The 18187-nt window shown below is 41.1% G+C and overlaps 1 protein-coding gene across 2 annotated transcripts in view; it reads left to right on the forward strand.

The window, feature by feature from the left end:
- The window catches only part of LOC126187593 (B-cell receptor CD22-like), a 173807-nt gene that overhangs the window by 119617 nt on the left and 36003 nt on the right, over window positions 1-18187 (forward strand). For both annotated transcript variants that reach the window (XM_049928777.1, XM_049928778.1), the window contains exon 7: window positions 2062-2388. In XM_049928777.1, the coding sequence (XP_049784734.1) occupies window positions 2062-2388 (327 nt within the window). The remainder of the gene's footprint in view (window positions 1-2061; window positions 2389-18187) is intronic.

Raw genomic sequence — 18187 nt, forward strand, 5'->3', positions numbered from 1 at the left:
TGCCTCAATAAGGCGAAACGCATCGTTGAAAAATAAAGAAAATAAAAGTGCAACCAAGTCTGTTTTTAACCAATACTTCTTCTCAACACCGAAGATCGCTTTATTCCATCCTGAAGTCCTCGACATACGTTTTTCAGCAAACTCCAATCCAGCCTGTTTATGTTTGGGTGTTAATGCGGATTTCTGCAGTCGTTTCTTGAATGCAAATATTAGTCATGTGACAAGATCTGTCAACACGTCTGGCAGTTACTGACGACTGTAAATCTGCAGCAAGTTGAGAAGAATAACTGTTGGTGGCGTCTGCTTCGCCAAAAAGGAACCTTTTTATGCCTCAAATAATTTTCCGATTAACCCACATTTTCCGTTGTGTCCACATCTTGCGCCCAGGTTCAACTTCCTGGCGATTTGACGATTACAGAGTCCCATTTCCTTCTACGTGTCGACTTTCGCTTTTTCAACACTTCATAACTCTTTCCCGCGTGGCGCTGTCACAGTCGTGGTTGATGTGCACAACACCCACTGTCGCTAATGGTGTCTGTTCTCTACCTGCAGTAAAGGAATGTGCGCACACACTAACACCGCACAGAGCCGCGGGCCTTTATACCGAGTAGCTCCCTCTACCACCCGAATCGTTGATGTTTTGTTATAGATTGTACGACTGACATCAAACGCCATACCATTAGACTGAATTTTTTTGGTATACTGGATTTCATTCTGTTGCGTATACGTTGTGCATATCTATTCCAACTGATAACTATAATTTTCCCGCAAATGTCCATGCCATTATACTGATTTCTACTACTGTACTGTGTTGGAAGGAGAAGTATGACATGAGTTTCTTCGCATACATGATTTTCTTTTATTTTTCAAATTCAGGCAACATGCAATTGCCTAGGCTACTGCGGCCAGAGACACTTGACATGTAAGTTTTCTGAGTATGGTACCGTGTGACACGCGCAAATAATTTTGCCACACGGGGTAACCGCGCGATCTCTGTCATCTTGTCACGGTCCTAGCGGCTGCCCCCGTCAATGGTTGACTCCTTCCTCCGGCAAGGGAGTGTGTGTTGTCCTTAGCCTAAGTTAAAGTTATTTTAAATAGTGTGTACGCTTAGGGACCGATGACTTCAGCAGTTTGGTCCCATAGAACCTTACCACAAATTTCCAAATTTCCGGAAACTTTGGCTGAAGTAATCATTGACTACAGTGAGCTTCTTATTCCCTCAAGAATTCCCATGTAACTAAGGCGAAACCGTTAATTTTATCAGTGATAGCTACTTACAATAAGGCACTGTACCGTACTCAGAATTCTTTCATGTTTAGCTACTCAGTTTAGTTTCAGGCAAACCCTGTTGCCTTTCTCCCAGAGTTCTGCATTTAAGTTCCTAAGAATCGCTCTTACAGTTTGTTACGGAAGACATCGACCTGTTACAATGCTAGCCACATGCACTGAATTCGTTCAGTGCGCATTGTCACACATATTTCATAAGATCTCGAAACAGAGTATTCTGTAATTGGTCACACCAGCGTCTTGTAATGTCATTTCCTTTACTGGTGCACTTCAGTTTCCTGAACTATTTACCACGCGACTGCTACGGTCGCAGGTTCGAATCCTGCCTCGGGCATGGATGTGTGTGATGTCCTTAGGTTAGTTAGCTTTAAGTAGTTCTAAGATCTAGGTGACTGATGACCTCAGATGTTAAGTCCCATAGTGCTCAGAGTCATTTGAACCATTTGAACCAGAACTATTTATGTCTTATATTCACCGTCCTCATTCATAACTGTACTTGTTCGTCCCACTGAATATCACTTCTTAGTATTACCCCCAAATACGTACAGGACTGATGAACCCCAGAGTTTCGCTCACTCCCAAATTTTTAATCAGACACTCCTGCGCCCTTTTCGTTTCCTTTTGCATTAACTTGCGTTTGTCCTCACAATAAATTTTTCAGTGTATTGGTGAACAGCATACACAGTATACTCACCAGCCACTGGTGTACATTTGGGATATGCTGTTCGCTATGAGTGTTCCAACTCATGAGACGTCTCTCTTATCGAACAGACAGACCAGTTTGCCGGTTGCAGCATCCTATGGTCTACGCCGTAGCCCTTGGTGAGGAGGTGGAGTTGGACTGCGCAGCGGACGCTGTCCCACCAGCGACCAGCTACCACTGGATGTTCAGCAAGTCGATGATGGATGAGGGGCCCTACATATGGCATCTGAGGGGTCCCAGCGGGGAGATGATATCGTATGTGGAGTGGACGAGTGGCGTGTCGTGGCGACCCCACCAGCCAACCAAGGACACGGAATACGGCACCTTCTTCTGCACGGCAAAAAACACCATTGGAGAGCAGGTGGACCCGTGCGTCTTCCATGTGGTTCCACCAGGTAAGTGTTACTCTGGAAACATATACAGTAGTTTATAAGTTCCCTCGTCCCCCTCTCTCTGACCTCATTTAATGTACACTCCTGGAAATTGAAATAAGAACACCGTGAGTTCATTGTCCCCGGAAGGGGAAACTTTATTGACACATTCCTGGGGTCAGATACATCACATGATCACACTGACAGAACCACAGGCACATAGACACAGGCAACAGAGCATGCACAATGTCGGCACTAGTACAGTGTATATCCATCTTTCGCAGCAATGCAGGCTGCTATTCTCCCATGGAGACGATCGTAGAGATGCTGGGTGTAGTCCTGTGGAACGGCTTGCCATGCCATTTCCACCTGGCGCCTCAGTTGGACCAGCGTTCGTGCTGGACGTGCAGACCGCGTGAGACGACGCTTCATCCAGTCCCAAACATGCTCAATGGGGGACAGATCCGGAGATCTTGCTGGCCAGGGTAGTTGACTTACACCTTCTAGAGCACGTTGGGTGGCACGGGATACATGCGGACGTGCATTGTCCTGTTGGAACAGCAAGTTCCCTTGCCGGTCTAGGAATGGTAGAACGATTTGTTCGATAACAGTTTGGATGTACCGTGCACTATTCAGTGTCCCCTCGACGATCACCAGTGGTGTACGGCCAGTGTAGGAGATCGCTCCCCACACCATGATGCCGGGTGTTGGCCCTGTGTGCCTCGGTCGTATGCAGTCCTGATTGTGGCGCTCACCTGCACGGCGCCAAACACGCATACGACCATCATTGGCACCAAGGCAGAAGCGACTCTCATCGCTGAAGACGACACGTCTCCATTCGTCCCTCCATTCACGCCTGTCGCGACACCACTGGAGGCGGGCTGCACGATGTTGGGGCGTGAGCGGAAGACGGCCTAACGGTGTGCGGGACCGTAGCCCAGCTTCATGGAGACGGTTGCGAATGGTCCTCGCCGATACCCCAGGAGCAACAGTGTCCCTAATTTGCTGGGAAGTGGCGGTGCGGTCCCCTACGGCACTGCGTAGGATCCTACGGTCTTGGCGTGCATCCGTGCGTCGCTGCGGTCCGGTCCCAGGTCGACGGGCACGTGCACCTTCCGCCGTTCACTGGCGACAACATCGATGTACTGTGGAGACCTCACGCCCCACGTGTTGAGCAATTCGGCGGTACGTCCACCCGGCCTCCCGCATGCCCACTATACGCCCTCGCTCAAAGTCCGTCAACTGCACATACGGTTCACGTCCACGCTGTCGCGGCATGCTACCAGTGTTAAAGACTGCGATGGAGCTCCGTATGCCACGGCAAACTGGCTGACACTGACGGCGGCGGTGCACAAATGCTGCGCAGCTAGCGCCATTCGACGGCCAACACCGCGGTTCCTGGTGTGTCCGCTGTGCCGTGCGTGTGATCATTGCTTGTACAGCCCTCTCGCAGTGTCCGGAGCAAGTATGGTGGGTCTGCTACACCGGTGTCAATGTGTTCTTTTTTCCATTTCCAGGAGTGTATTTACAAATGGAGTCTTGATTGAGAATAGAAGTCAAAAGAAATGGGTAAATCGTTTGGACACAGTACTGCATGGGGTATGAGAGAGACCTACCCAGTTACTGGATCTGCGAGGATAGGAGCTTTAATGACAGTATTTCGCATGGTTTTATTCTACGACAAGGTAGAATTACTAAATTATCCATAAGCACAACTTTCATGTTCTCTGTTAAAAATGACTGTGAAATGGAAAGCACAACAGCTCATTTTCACAGCACAGCTTAGCATATAATTTCTGTCATCTGCTTTATTACGCAATTACTACTCTATTTGTCTTCAAACCCTGTCGACACCCTTCGTCAATCTCGTTGACTCGATGATCGGTGGTTGGCCTGCAATATTCGTACTCCGACCGATATTTCAACGCCTCACTGGTGGCAATTTTTTTTTTTCAAAGATATAAACGACGAGCTGAAATAAATTGAACGTCTGCAAAACACCAGATTACCAAAACTGACACCAATTCAGTTTTTGCAGTACACCAAAGATACGATCGCCACCGATAACACACAGAAATAACGCTCTCAATTCTATTCTGTTCCTTAAAACATCAATATTCCATGCGGAATCCGTCGTTCTTGTGCAAACATGCGGCAGCAGAGCTGTCAATTGAACGCTCTTTTTTGTGGAAACATATGACAATAGAACAGTCAAACCAATAGTCATATTTCTTTCATTGAGATCTCCATATGAAAATATCTTCCAGATTTCTGACTTTCCGGTGAATTTTACAAAAATTTTCTTTCATGGAAACCTTGTGTTGACAATTAGGAACACAACAAAAAAAAGTCTGCCATATCGGTCGAACCGTTCTCGAGTGATGATCTTTCATAGAAGCAGCAACTGGTTTTTATTTGGATGGATAACTGTAACAATGGAAAGAACTCTATGAGTGGAATTTTTTTTTATTCATGAATGGATCCGTAGGCGCATTAAGCCGTAGGCGCATTCCACTGTATTTCATAATACGCTGTTACTGTACATTCGATTCAGCTGATATATTGCTAGTTCGATACATTTAGTTCGAAATTATACAGTTTCATCTTCAGACCAGGTACCAGCTCTGTACAGAACATAAACAGTGCTCCGACATAAATACCGCCATCACAGATACGTGTAGCCAAAATATTTACAATGTACACCGTAATGGTGGTAGTAGGAGTGGTAGGAATTATTATTTACTACCTCCATAACACCTTAATTTACAATAGCTCACTAAAGTTACTTTAATTTTGCATCAGTCACGTGAGCAGCCAAAATAGTAACAATAATTTATTGACAAGATGACGCTATTCAATAGAATTCCAATACAACAGGTAATAGCAAATATTTAAAATGAGGGTGATGGCGTAACGCCAAAGAGCGAAAGCCGTAATAATCAAAAATGTTAAAATCTGATAATGAGTTTACACTGTTAAAGAATGAACAAGGCCTAAAACGTCTGATAATCATCGATGCGTTAATCGACTCAAACACATACACGCGACCTCGAAAACTAGCGCGGATCGGTTCCCCATTCCACAGGGCCCAAATATCGAACATTCCCTTAGTGGAGGTTAACGAACCAAAACGCATACACCCGTCTACGCGAACCAGCATGATTCTCTCCCACCCCGTTCCCCTTTCATCACAGGCTAAATGTGTCGAAGATTGCATGAGTGTGGATTAACGAACAAAACGTGTACACACGTTCATGGAAATCGGCACGAAGCGTTTCCCCCCCCTGTCATCGTAAAATGGGCCAATGTGTCTACAATCTACACTCATACATTAACTATATATATTTCTGTACAGGCAATACATTTAAGGTCGCTTGCCCGGTGCTGGCAGATAAATAAGATATTGCAGTGCCTGTTGTTCAGAAGTATGATGCTGATTTCCTTTGGACATGAATGCACATCCGGGCTCCTGTTCCGGTTTGGTACAAATTTTCATTGTTCTCATTCCATTGTACAGCTGATGGTGGTCCATATTCGCAAATACGAATACAATTCATTAATCTCACAGTTGTAATTGGTGATCCAACAGCCTTCATCCGGCCCCCATCTTCCGTGCTTGACATCGAGAAGTGGCAGAGAAACTGCCTGTACTCGATGTGCACAGCTCAGGGCAGCCCTTCTGACTCATCCGTTGCGACATCAACTCCAACACAGAGAGTGGTCGCTACCCAAGGCACTCCAGAGGACCATCTCTGTTAACTTGTGAAAGCCCCACCAGCCAACAGTGCTTGACTTCTGCCACGACCACGGATCACAAGTGTCACACAGGACCGGCAGAATGCTTCTCTTATGTCGATAGCCAGAGACGTGCTGGCACGGGTCAGTTTCACTATAGATGAAGGTATCTGTATTGTGCTGAGACGCGCTGCTCATTAACATGCCTTGTCTCTTGAAACGAGATGGATGTTGTGGAACAAGATGTTGTATTCTTGTTTTTCCATGATGATTGGCTAGAGAGTGGTTGGTACAGGAGAAGGGTAAATAGCATTGAGGCAGCGAAATATAAAGAGGGCTTGGTTTCGGGAGTAGATGGTGTTGAAGTAGCAAAACCATCAAGTTGCAAGAGAATTTGGTTGGAGGGTATATTGATGTTGGAAGGGGTTAATAGTTCGGTGGAGTCTGAGGATGTCTTCAGTAGTGTGCAGTGGGCAGAAGTATTTATTTGGATGAATCAGACTGTGAGTGGTTCGAATTGCCATATTTATATCTGGATTGATAAGCGGGGATTTGGTTTTGGGTTTGGCAAAGCAGGTAGAATGCAAATAAATCATTTTTCCTTCTTAGTGTTCCACGGTTACGTAGAACATTTTTAAAGAAATTTCCATCGTTTGATTGTAAATTACTTGCCATTTATTTCACACAATAGACATTTTTGCCCCATAGCCAATCTCACGTCCAAGTTGAAAAGCAAGATTAATAAACGGTACAGATCATACAGCGCAGGTCATAATATGGGTTAGTATTAGTATCTCTCTGAAATTTGTAATGAGTTTTCCATTCTTCGTATTACGCCTGACACTGCTATGATAAGTACATTTTCTTTTTAATTTTCAGTTCAAATAGCGCTAGAGAGTGGCTATAAAGCTCGAATTATTATTGTGTGAAGCAAATGAAAAATAATTTAGTCCAATAGCAGAGAATTATTTCAAAGTGCGAGGTAACAGTTACAAATGGGAGGGAAAGCTAGAAAAAAATTGGGACTTTACAGTGCACGCAGAACCGTGAAGTTTTGCAATCGATAGTGAAATGGGTATTACAGAGGAGACATTTTTCCACTGGTGGTGGGCCTCTGAAGTTACATTTGTGATGACGGTTGTGTATGAGAGCGCCCTTGGTTAGAACGTGGTAAATGGAGAAAACTGGTTTAGTGAAAAAATGCATGAGGAAGGTCTTCTTCGATGCTTTTCTCTTCTTTCTATCTTCATTATGTGGTCACCGCACACCATATGGATTGGGGGGAGGGGGTGCTGTCAGCGGTACAGCACTCCGCGCTTCAGCCAAGTGCTTTAAAAACAGAAAATATGAATTCTGTTGGAGTTCACATAAATCAGGAAGACCATTGATTTTATTTGTGATTTGAATTAAAATCCAAGGTCGAGACGATAAGAATAGAGAATACATACATTTGAATCACGTCGCAACATTGGTGACGTTGTTCTAAAAAACAGTATCGCACTTTACTGAAAAGTTGAACAATCGGCAATGGGAAAAACGATTTGCGGATAGGAAAGTGTGTTCTGTACGGTAGAAGGCTGTAGGCAGAAAAATATAGGGGTGCTTTTGGTAGGTAATACGTAGGTGCTCCGGTGGATAGCACGAAGACAGAGACTGGAATACACCCAGCAAGTAACTGAGGACACGTACGTTGCAATTGCTGAAGATGGAACGGCTGCCACAGAAGAGGATAAAATACTGGGAACACAGGTCAGTAGTAGCCTGGGAGGTGAGCAGGCCTGTAGTATGATGGGAAGAAGGGATGGGGAGCAATGGAGCGGAAAGAGAGAGCCCTGATGCGAATGGGATAAATGGGTAAGAGCTACAGTTAACAAGACGGATAAATGTCGGGACAGATTTCATTTCAGGGGGAGGGAGTCGGTTGAAGTAGCGATGTGTTTGTAAATCCTACCGGCATCTGTCATTAGAGGGGAAACAACTAGGCTATATAAATGTAGTTCCTGATACTGTAGAAAATGTGGAATGACGTGTCTGATGGATGATGGGAATTCTCAGGTGGATTAGAAGGATCGGTGTAGGGGAGGAGGTGGGGGTGGATATGGAAAGCAAGTCAGAGTGCTTGATGAGTGCTTGATGGTCTCCGGTTTGGGAGAACTGATACAACTTAGTTGGCGCAGCTGTGCGTTCAGTATTTGTTTAGAACGGGATGGATCGGATCAAGGTTTTGTAGGTGTGGAAGATAGTACTGATGTGCAATATCCGATTTAGTCTTGTTTGGGCATTTGTTGGTTAGCAAGAAAATGAGATTTCCATGTTATATGCCGGTCGAGGGTAAGTCCAAGATACTTTAGTGTATTAGTTAGCTGGATAGGATGGTTGTAAATGGTGAGGTAGAAGTCATGGGGCCGGAAGCTGCACGTGGTCCGTCCTATATTTATTAGGTTTTGGTAGCCATTCGTTCCACCACACTGTGACGTTCTACATGATAAATATGTTATGATATGCGTACGAAGGTCATTCAGAAAGGAATATCTCATATATTTTTCCGTTTTTTATGTGCAAGGAATTTCAAGTTCAACTACATTGGTTGAAAACAACAACAGTGACGATTAATAATTACTTTTTAGCGTAATCTCCGACCATTTCCTGCTTCTCAAGACTCTGACGCACGGACGTTTGCACGAACTCCTTACCTTCGAAGTGAATTCCGCGACCATCTTCTTTTAGTGGCCAGCACAGGAGCTAATCTCATGATGCCAGGTCAGCGCTGTATGGAGTATCCATCCAGTTTTGTAATGTCTTCAATGGTGTGACGATTGATGTGTGATCCTGCGCTGCCATTTAAAAGAAATTCATCCATCAAAGTTTTTGTTGGGCGAGCCAGCTGAAGACATGTGTTAAGCTGTTTGAGTGTCCTGACTTATTGAACAGAATCTATAATGCGCCCCTGCTCCAAAAAAGCAACCATAATCACATACTCTGCACCCCAGAATACCGTATCCATAACATTCCCTGCCAATCGTTTAGTTTCGAACTTTTTCTTCTTCGGTGAATTTCTGTGATGTCATTCCACTGACTGCCTCTTGGTGCTGTTTCAACCCAGTGTTTCGTCTCCAATCACAGTTTGTTTTCCAGAAACTCCTCTCCCTTCAAATGGGACGGCTACAAGGGGTGGGAGGCAACTGTTTACCTTTTCACTTTATTCTCGTCGGTTAACATTCTTGGTACTCAATGTGCAAAAGCTTTTGAATATCCCAGTTGCTCAATAATTGTCATAACGCTGCCTTTACTGATGGAGGCAATGCGACATAAAATACCTACAGTCACCCAGTGGTCACCAGGAGTGATGTGACAGACTCGTCGAATGTTGAATGCATTCAGCGACGTGCTCCTCCGCTTTTCCTTAGCCAGTGAAGTTCGCCCCTCAGCTTCGTTACGGTGACGAACTCGTCGTGTAACACTACTGATATACTGTACATTGTTGCTTCACGTTACACATTTTTTAGTCTTTCTTCTGCATTCAAAAATTCTGTCACAGAACGCTGTCTAAGACGAAAATCGACGTCGGCTACTGTGCGAGCGATTGCAGTGCTGGCATCCATTGACGCAGAAAGTTGTTGCTGCAGTGGATTGAAGGCTAAGCTTTGCCAAATTCAGATTTTTCATATAACAAATTTTGTTTAATGATGGGAAAAATAGGAGATATTACTTTTTTACTCACATATTATTTCAAGAACTTGAATGTGGCATTACTGTTTCTTCTTTACATGCTATCATTTTCTGTATAGATACAACTGCACCTACATGATTTTTATCACGTTTTAGACTGCTCCGATCTTGTTCTTACACTATGAAAGTCGCAATCTACATAATTTTAGTAAATATTACAATTTTGATTATCATTATGAATGATATTTCCAGACATTACTATTTACAAAAATCTTCATCGTTTTGGGGCCCTTCAAATTTAATTCCTGGCAACTGTCTTAGTACTGGATATTTTTAATATTACTCTTCATAGATTAAATTCTGAAGGTATGTCCTGTTTGACATGTTATATTTACTTTCTAATGACACTATCATAATTATCACACGAAATAAATCTTCTATGGTGGTTTAGTTAAGATGTTCACAGCAAATTTTTCCAGAACCGTTTAAGATATCCCGTTTTCGTTCTTACTCATACAACTTGTGAAAGTCCTCATCAAAAAATGCACAGTCTCTTTTCATAGCTACATTATTTAAAGAGGCGTCGGTATTAACTTTGCTTTCTCAGAAACACCTATACTAAAGTCTGCTGCTACTTATAAAGAATGTGATTTCATTTGCTTAGACTAATAGTCCTTTAGGGGGTCTGCGACCAACAAATTACTCTTGCCTTGATCACCAAAACATTTATTTTTCATACCGTATGACGTGTATCGGTACCCCCATCATCAGAACTGTGGTACTAAAGTAATATATACGACAACGTGGAAACCAATTGTCTTCACAATGACACAATGATCTGAGTTACATGCCTTGATCCATAACAGTATCTAGTCAGTTGTAAGTATTCCTCCTTCATATAAATGCAGAAACTGGCTCATGCCGTAGAGCATGATATGAAGTAAAGATTCTTTGTCTCAAGAGGGCGTTGAAGGCATAATCACCAGAAAAAGGTATCTGTGACATGTGAATGCTTATCTGTAATAATATGGAAGCCGACATTACGTATGCTACAGTATTTACATAATGCATTACTTTTTATAATAAGTTCATAGACAGATACATACGAATCTATACAACTTCTATAGATACTAATGACATGAGATATTTGAATATACATGACATCATGAGTTCATGTATAACTGCTGGGACGCTGCTCACAAATTATAAAAGATTTTGTCCCAGGTATATCATATATCCCTCAAAAATATTTATAACACTTATCTTTTATTATATAGACTTTCCTTACCAAAGTCACCCATGGCATGGGTTCTTCTATACCACAAAACAATCAAACTATGATTCTTAACAATCAGACGAACGGAACTCCTATTAGAAATTAATTATGTAGCTATTTACACTCTATAACATAATTTTTACAGATTATTCGATACAGAATTCGTATAAAATTTAATGTTGACACCGAAGTGGTGGCTGTAGCTGTTGAACTTCAACTTATCGAAAGGAGTATAAAAACAAAGCGCATTTGAACAACATGTGCAGTAAAATAATATAAACCCATGATAATTAATAGCCATAGAAAACGCAATTAAATTACAACTCTGTGCCTCTTCCTCTACAAAACAAAATTCCCCCGCAGTGATCCCACAAAAATTTTTGTTCAATAACAAAAATGGTGCAGTCAGAGAATAGGCATGTTATGAAGGAAAGATTCTTTGTCTCAAGAGGGCGTTGAAGGCATAATCACCAGAAAAAGGTAACTGTGACATGTGAATGCTTATCTGTAATAATATGGAAGCCGACATTACGTATGCTACAGTATTTACATAATGCATTACTTTTTATAATAAGTTCATAGACAGATACATACGAATCTATACAACTTCTATAGATACTAATGACATGAGATATTTGAATATACATGGCATCATGAGTTCATGTAAAACTGCTGGGACGCTGCTCACAAATTATAAAAGATTTTGTCCCAGGTATATCATATATCCCTCAAAAATATCCCTCAAAAACCATGATGTGTTAGTTGCATATCAGAATATTACGGTGAACAGAAGACATTGGTTCATCATGCATGAAATATCAAGTGCAAGGCACGTGAAACGACACGCCCTCGACGCATCAATCAATTTTACGAATGTAAATGGCAATAAATAGACAGACCATCTAACAGAAGAATTACTGGTTCTGACAATGACTCCGACAAGCCGCACTTCACTTCCATTGAACTGCACAAGGCTAGAGGAGCATGACACAGCGTAATGCACACCACTAAGTATTCGAGCATTTGGAATGATAAGGCAAGGATAGACACAGTATTTTGAAAGGAAAACATAAGTACATAGATGGTAACTGCGAAGATAATAGAAGAAATACTCCAGTTGATCGATGAAAGAAAGACATTCAAAAATGTTCAGGGAAATTCAGGAATACAGAAATACAAGTGACTGTCGAATGAAATAAATACGAGAGGCAAAATGGCTGTATCAAAATTATGAAGATATCGGAAATGAAATGATTGTCGGAAGGACTGACTCAGCATATAGCAAAGTCAAAACAATCTTCGGTGAAATTAAAAGCAAGGGGAGTAACATTAAGAGTGCAACGAGAATCCCAGTGTTAAATACGGAGGAGATGCAGACAGGTGGAAGGAGTACATTGAAAGCCTGTATGAGGGAGAAGATTTGTCTGACGTGATAGAAGAAGTAACTGTAGTCGATTTAGAAGAGACAGGGTATCCTGTATTAGAACCAGAATTTAAATGAGCTTTGGAGGACTTAAGATGAAATAAGGCGGAAGGTATAGATAACATTCCTTCAGAATTTCTAAACTCATTGGGGCCAGTGGGAAGAAAACGACTATTGACGTTGGTGTGCAGTATGTATGAGTCTGGCGACATACCATCTGACTTTCGGAGAAATATAATCATACAGTTCCGAAAACGGCGAGAGCTGACAAGTGCGAGAATTATCTCACAATCAACAGGTCACCCAACCATGTTGCTGAGAAGGATAATAAACAGAAGAATCGAAAATAAAATTGAGGAAGTGTTTAATGACGATGTTTGGCTTTAGGAAAGGTAAATACGTCAGAGAGGCAATTCTGACGTCGCGGTTGACAATGGAAGCAATACTGAAGGAAAATCAGGACACGTTCGTAGCATTTGTCGACCTGGAAAAAGCGTTCGACAATGTAAAGTGCTACAAGACGTTCAAAATTCTGCGAAAAATAGGGGTAAGCTATAGGGAGAGTCGTGTAATATACGAAGCGCACAAGAGCCAAGCCGCCATAATGAGAATGGACGACCAAGAACGAACGCTCGGATTAAAAAACGTGTAAGACTGGAATGTAGTCTTTCACCCCTATTGTTCAATCTCTACATGGAGGAAGCAGTACTGTAAATAAAAGAAAGGTTCAGGATTGGAATTAAAATTCATGGTGAAAGAATGTCAATGGTACGATTCGCTGATGACATTGGTATTCTGAGTGAAAGTGAAGACGAATTTCGTGATCTGCTGAAGAGAATGAGCAGTCGAATGAGTGCACAATATGGACTGAGAGTAAAGCGAAGAAAGACGAAGGTAGTAATAAGCAGCAGAAATGAGAACATCGAGAAACGTAACGTTAGGATTGTTCGTCACGAAGTGGATGATGTTAAGAAATTCTGCTACCTAGGCAGCAAAATAACCCACGACAGACGGAGCAAGGAGGATATCAAATGCAGAGTATCACTGGCGAAAAGGGCATACCGTGCCAAGAGAAGTCTACTAGTTTCATAGGCATTAATTTGAGCAAAAAATTTCTGAGAATATACGTTTGGAGCACAGTATTGTATGTTAGTGAAACATGGACTGTGGGTAAAGCGGAACAGCAGAGAATTGAAGCATTTGAGATATGATGCTACAGACGAATGTTGAAAATTAGGTGGACAGATAACGTGGGGGATGAGGAGCACCTACGCAGAATCAGAGAGGAAAGGAATACGTGGAAAACACTGACAGGGAGACAGAGCAGGATGATAGGGCAGCTGTTAAGACATGACGGAATGACTTCCACGGTACTAGAGGGAGCTGTAGGGGTCAAAAACTGTAGAGGAAGTCAGAGATTGGAATACATTCAGCAAATAATTGAGGACGTGTTTTGCAAGTGCAACTCTGAGATGAAGAAGTTGGCAGAGTAGGTGGAATTAGTAGCGGGAGAGCAGAAGACTGATAACTGAAAACAAAGAAACGCTTTTCAATACTTGTGTGAATCCCACAGGGAAGAGGAGCTCACTTGTTACCATGGCTTTTCCAGTGGCATTGGGCGCGCTATCAACCTCCTGCTTCCATGAATATTCAGGCACCGAATTAAATATTTTAATGGTATTCAAATAAATATTTTCATTGAGCAAATTCAAAAAAGGACAATAAATAAAAGAATTCCGGTTCATAGGGATCGCTCCATATGTATCACGAATTAATTTAAAGGCAACTGCAAGGTCATATCCTGATCTGCCAAAATATAATTCTGTCCACAAAGCACAATATATAGTTTTAGTGTTCAAATAATGTTCTGTTAAATTTAATATTTTTGGTCCTAGCAGTACCAACATATTTTACATACTGTTTACTACCAATGGGGTAGGAGGTTCTTTATGCCCAACACAAAAGACTTAAGAAGAAAAAATTCATGATGGTTTGTTAAATTTTGTTAAGACCATACTTTTTAAATGTGGGCTGACGTGTAAATAGGTTTTACAACTTGGAAATACCAGTTTTAGCTATATCAACGTATTTTCTGTAACCAATATGCGGTCCTTTACGACTACCACAAGAAAATTTAAAATGCAGATTTCGTTAATTGTCCTTGGCTTTAATTCGCAACAACATTTTAAAGATATTTTTTGGTTTAAGAATGGTCTAAATATGGAAATACGAACACGACATTTTTTTGTGAAAAGTCACATGTACAGTTAAGTTTAAATTTGTTGGTAATGTTTTACTCAATAATTTAAAGCGATTATGGAGTCTGGTATAATAAATCAAATTTTCAAAATATGCAGCACCTGACTAGATAAGTATATTTCCAGAAGGTGAGCACGAAGTACACCCCCCCCCCCCTTTGGTATTGTGAGGATTATATTTCATTTGTAATAAAATTTACTAATCTCTGCTCTTGGACGTGACATTACATTCCACTAGTCAAAACAAATCACAGAGCAGACTTTCGTTTCCTATGTTGATCTCTGAGTCTGCTTCTCTGAGTCTCCTCTTTATTTCCTTTTCATTAACATATTTACAGAAATTCTTTTTTCAAATTTTCAGAGAGTTTGCAACACAACAACATAAAAATTAATTTGATAACTTTGAGTGGAGGAACAGAACTGAATTTTCTATATTGGACAGTGAAAAACCTCCAATGATTCAGCTATCTAATCCATATTGGAATCCACTGTTATTTACTGTGAACACTACAGAAACTGTACACGATAACAGCAATGCCTTTAATGATTCATCAGTAACAGAAAAATTGTCGAGTTGCTAAAACGATGGTTCTAAAATCTCTCAAGAGCGAGTGTTCCAACTGAGTACTTGGAACTCTGTCATTCATAACTAAAATTCGTCTCTAGAAACACACAGTTTCATCTGTCACAAGGAACCTTTTCGACCCAACGAATCAAACACAATGGTATCAGTTGGAACTTTGGAGATTTTGTAGCTTGGCTATTTCTCCACAGGTTGCCTCACGAATATTTTATGCTTTTAGCAGACGTCAAATAAAACCTTGTCCAATGGTGCCGCATGAAAAATTTCACAAATGTGTTACAAAGTGGTGGCCTATAATCTTTTGAATTGCGAGGGTAGTAATCACAGATAAACTGAACATATTAATTTTAGTTACATAAACTGAATTGTTTAAATATATTTAAATTTTATAATTAGTTATTTAACACTGCAAGGAATAAAATAAAATAAAATGAAAAAGAATGTTGGTAGCAGCAGGGTTCGAACCAGAGTCAATGAATAGCCAGTTAGTACATTAAACCCTCACCCATGGGGCCAATTCTGCGATAGCACCTCCAAAACATCTAATCACCTTATACCCCACTCTTGCGCAGTACGTTACACGCACTTTAAAAGAGAAATATTGACCTGGTGCTGTGAGCAACGTAACAATCGTAGTGCCGGAAGGGATGATGTCACTTCAGAGAGTATGCAATAGAAAAAAGACAGCTGCGTCCCTTCTCTCAGTTGATTGTAGCACTGCTGATCATTATTTTCATCACTTGACACTGGTTTCTATTTATCGTGAAGAAAGCGCTGAAAAACATATTTTCGTCCACTTTATTTGCGCACGAACACGCATTCGAAGAGAAATGGCGTAATTTTTGTGCGATTTCGCCATGCATCGGAAGGGAAATGTAATTTTAGTGCGATTTCTAGCTTGCATTTGAAGAGATATCTCATAATTTTAGTGCGATATTTACGGAGTGTTGTAGCATATTTGCACGTGACAACTGGACGCCTCAGATTTTGTCACACTAACAACTGGTTTTCTTCCATTTTGTCAGTTAGAATCTTGTCATTCCTAACGGTCGAGTTGTTAATGAAATATCAACTATTGCTCACAGTTAGACAAAAATGTAGGACGTCTTATATGAGAGTATTAATTGCAACACACATTAAATAGTACACCGTTTGAAACATGAACTACTTTTGCCTTTTATGATGGTACATATGAGGTGGAAATAAGTCTTATGTGCGTTCTAACATAGAAGTGGTAATGAACGGTCAGCATACATCTTACTGAATCTAAAATTTTTTGCTGTTCATATGGTACTGGTATGCTACGTTTCACTACTACAGCCTCCGCACGGATATATCAATGGCCTTGAACACTTCAGAATCCAATTACTAATTTAATAGTGGTTATAATATTTAGAACTTCGGGATTATCTGTTATGAACATGAACCCTAACGCACTCATATGCGAAAGTTTGTGATTTCGTGCCCAAAACAGGTAAAATGTCACGTTGGATAAAGAGGAAACAGAGCGTTGCACAGCGGTGATACTAGTATTAAAGGGGCACCGAGGAAATGCGTTTTTCATTCTGTCTGTGCAGTATATATGTGCAGAGTACTGGCTGCTTTCAAAAAATAAATTTAGTTCACAGACAGAGACAAAAGAAGTTCTATTTCTTTATGAAGAATACAGAAGGAACTCGAAGAGAACAGCCCGGATGTACGCCCAAAGATACCTCGGCAGACAGTGTTCAGTTCGAATTACAATTCAACGGATGTGCAGAAAATTCTTGCGGTTACTTTCAATTATATTCGAAGTATGTCTCCCCTTTGTGCATGCTCCTACGTTGTAAAAATGCTAACATAACACATGTTTCTCAAAAACCCATGCAGCATTTTTACACTTCACAAAATATAATCTTCATATTGCTGTTCCATGTCTAGTTACTGTTGAAGTTTCCTTGTTTATATGATTTTGGCTCCCAATTTGAATTATGTTTACTTTTAATCTCCCACTGATGCATGTGTGTGTTTTCTTTATCAAGTAGATAGAAATACAGGCATACACAATAATGATTCATCAGTTACCTACGGCAACAGTTCTTCTCTCGATTCTTCAAAACCCTTGTAAGGATGGGGCCCACCAATAATCGAATGTATTTTTACAGCAGGGAACTGGGCTGTATAGATTGTTGAATAATAATTATCTCGAATCATGGGTTTGATACCAAAACAGCAACTTATGCAATATGAGTTAATTAGTAACTGCAACAAATTGGAGATCACAAAAGAATGTGGTCATGAAGATTTCCTTACAATTCCCTTTATATAAAATGTTCGAAATGCTCGTCTGCTACAATGTACGTTTTCAGCCGCTGGTCCATGAATTTATGGATAGATCTACTATATCGCTGCACACACTGCAACAATACCATTTTCGAACATGTTTTAGGTCGCCGGGAATTTTTCACATACTTCACTTATGACTTAATACCGAGAAAAATCCAGTATAGTGGAAACAGGGTAGAGAGCAGCGCAACCGTTTACGTAATGCAACAGAAGCACGTTTGTTTTTGTGTATAATTTCGTTAGATTAATTAATACGTGAACTATATCTCCATTCCACAAAACAGATTGCTCATAGCCGTTAATGACGCCACAATACTAAGTAGACCTGAAATACCATACTTGTCACAAACGTTTTTGTCTGTCTGAACTTTATTCTCAATCTTCTAGGATTCGTACACACTTTACATAGTCGAGACCTTCAACGTATTGCTGATCATCGTTCGGTATGTCTTCAGTCCTTAGATTTTTTCGTCCGCATATCCTTTTTTTGGGTCATCAGTCTTCTTTGATACGGCCCACCACGAATTCCTCTCCTGTGCTAACCTCCTCATCTC

Source organism: Schistocerca cancellata, chromosome 5, assembly GCF_023864275.1.
Source record: "Schistocerca cancellata isolate TAMUIC-IGC-003103 chromosome 5, iqSchCanc2.1, whole genome shotgun sequence".
NCBI lineage: Eukaryota > Metazoa > Arthropoda > Insecta > Orthoptera > Acrididae > Schistocerca > Schistocerca cancellata.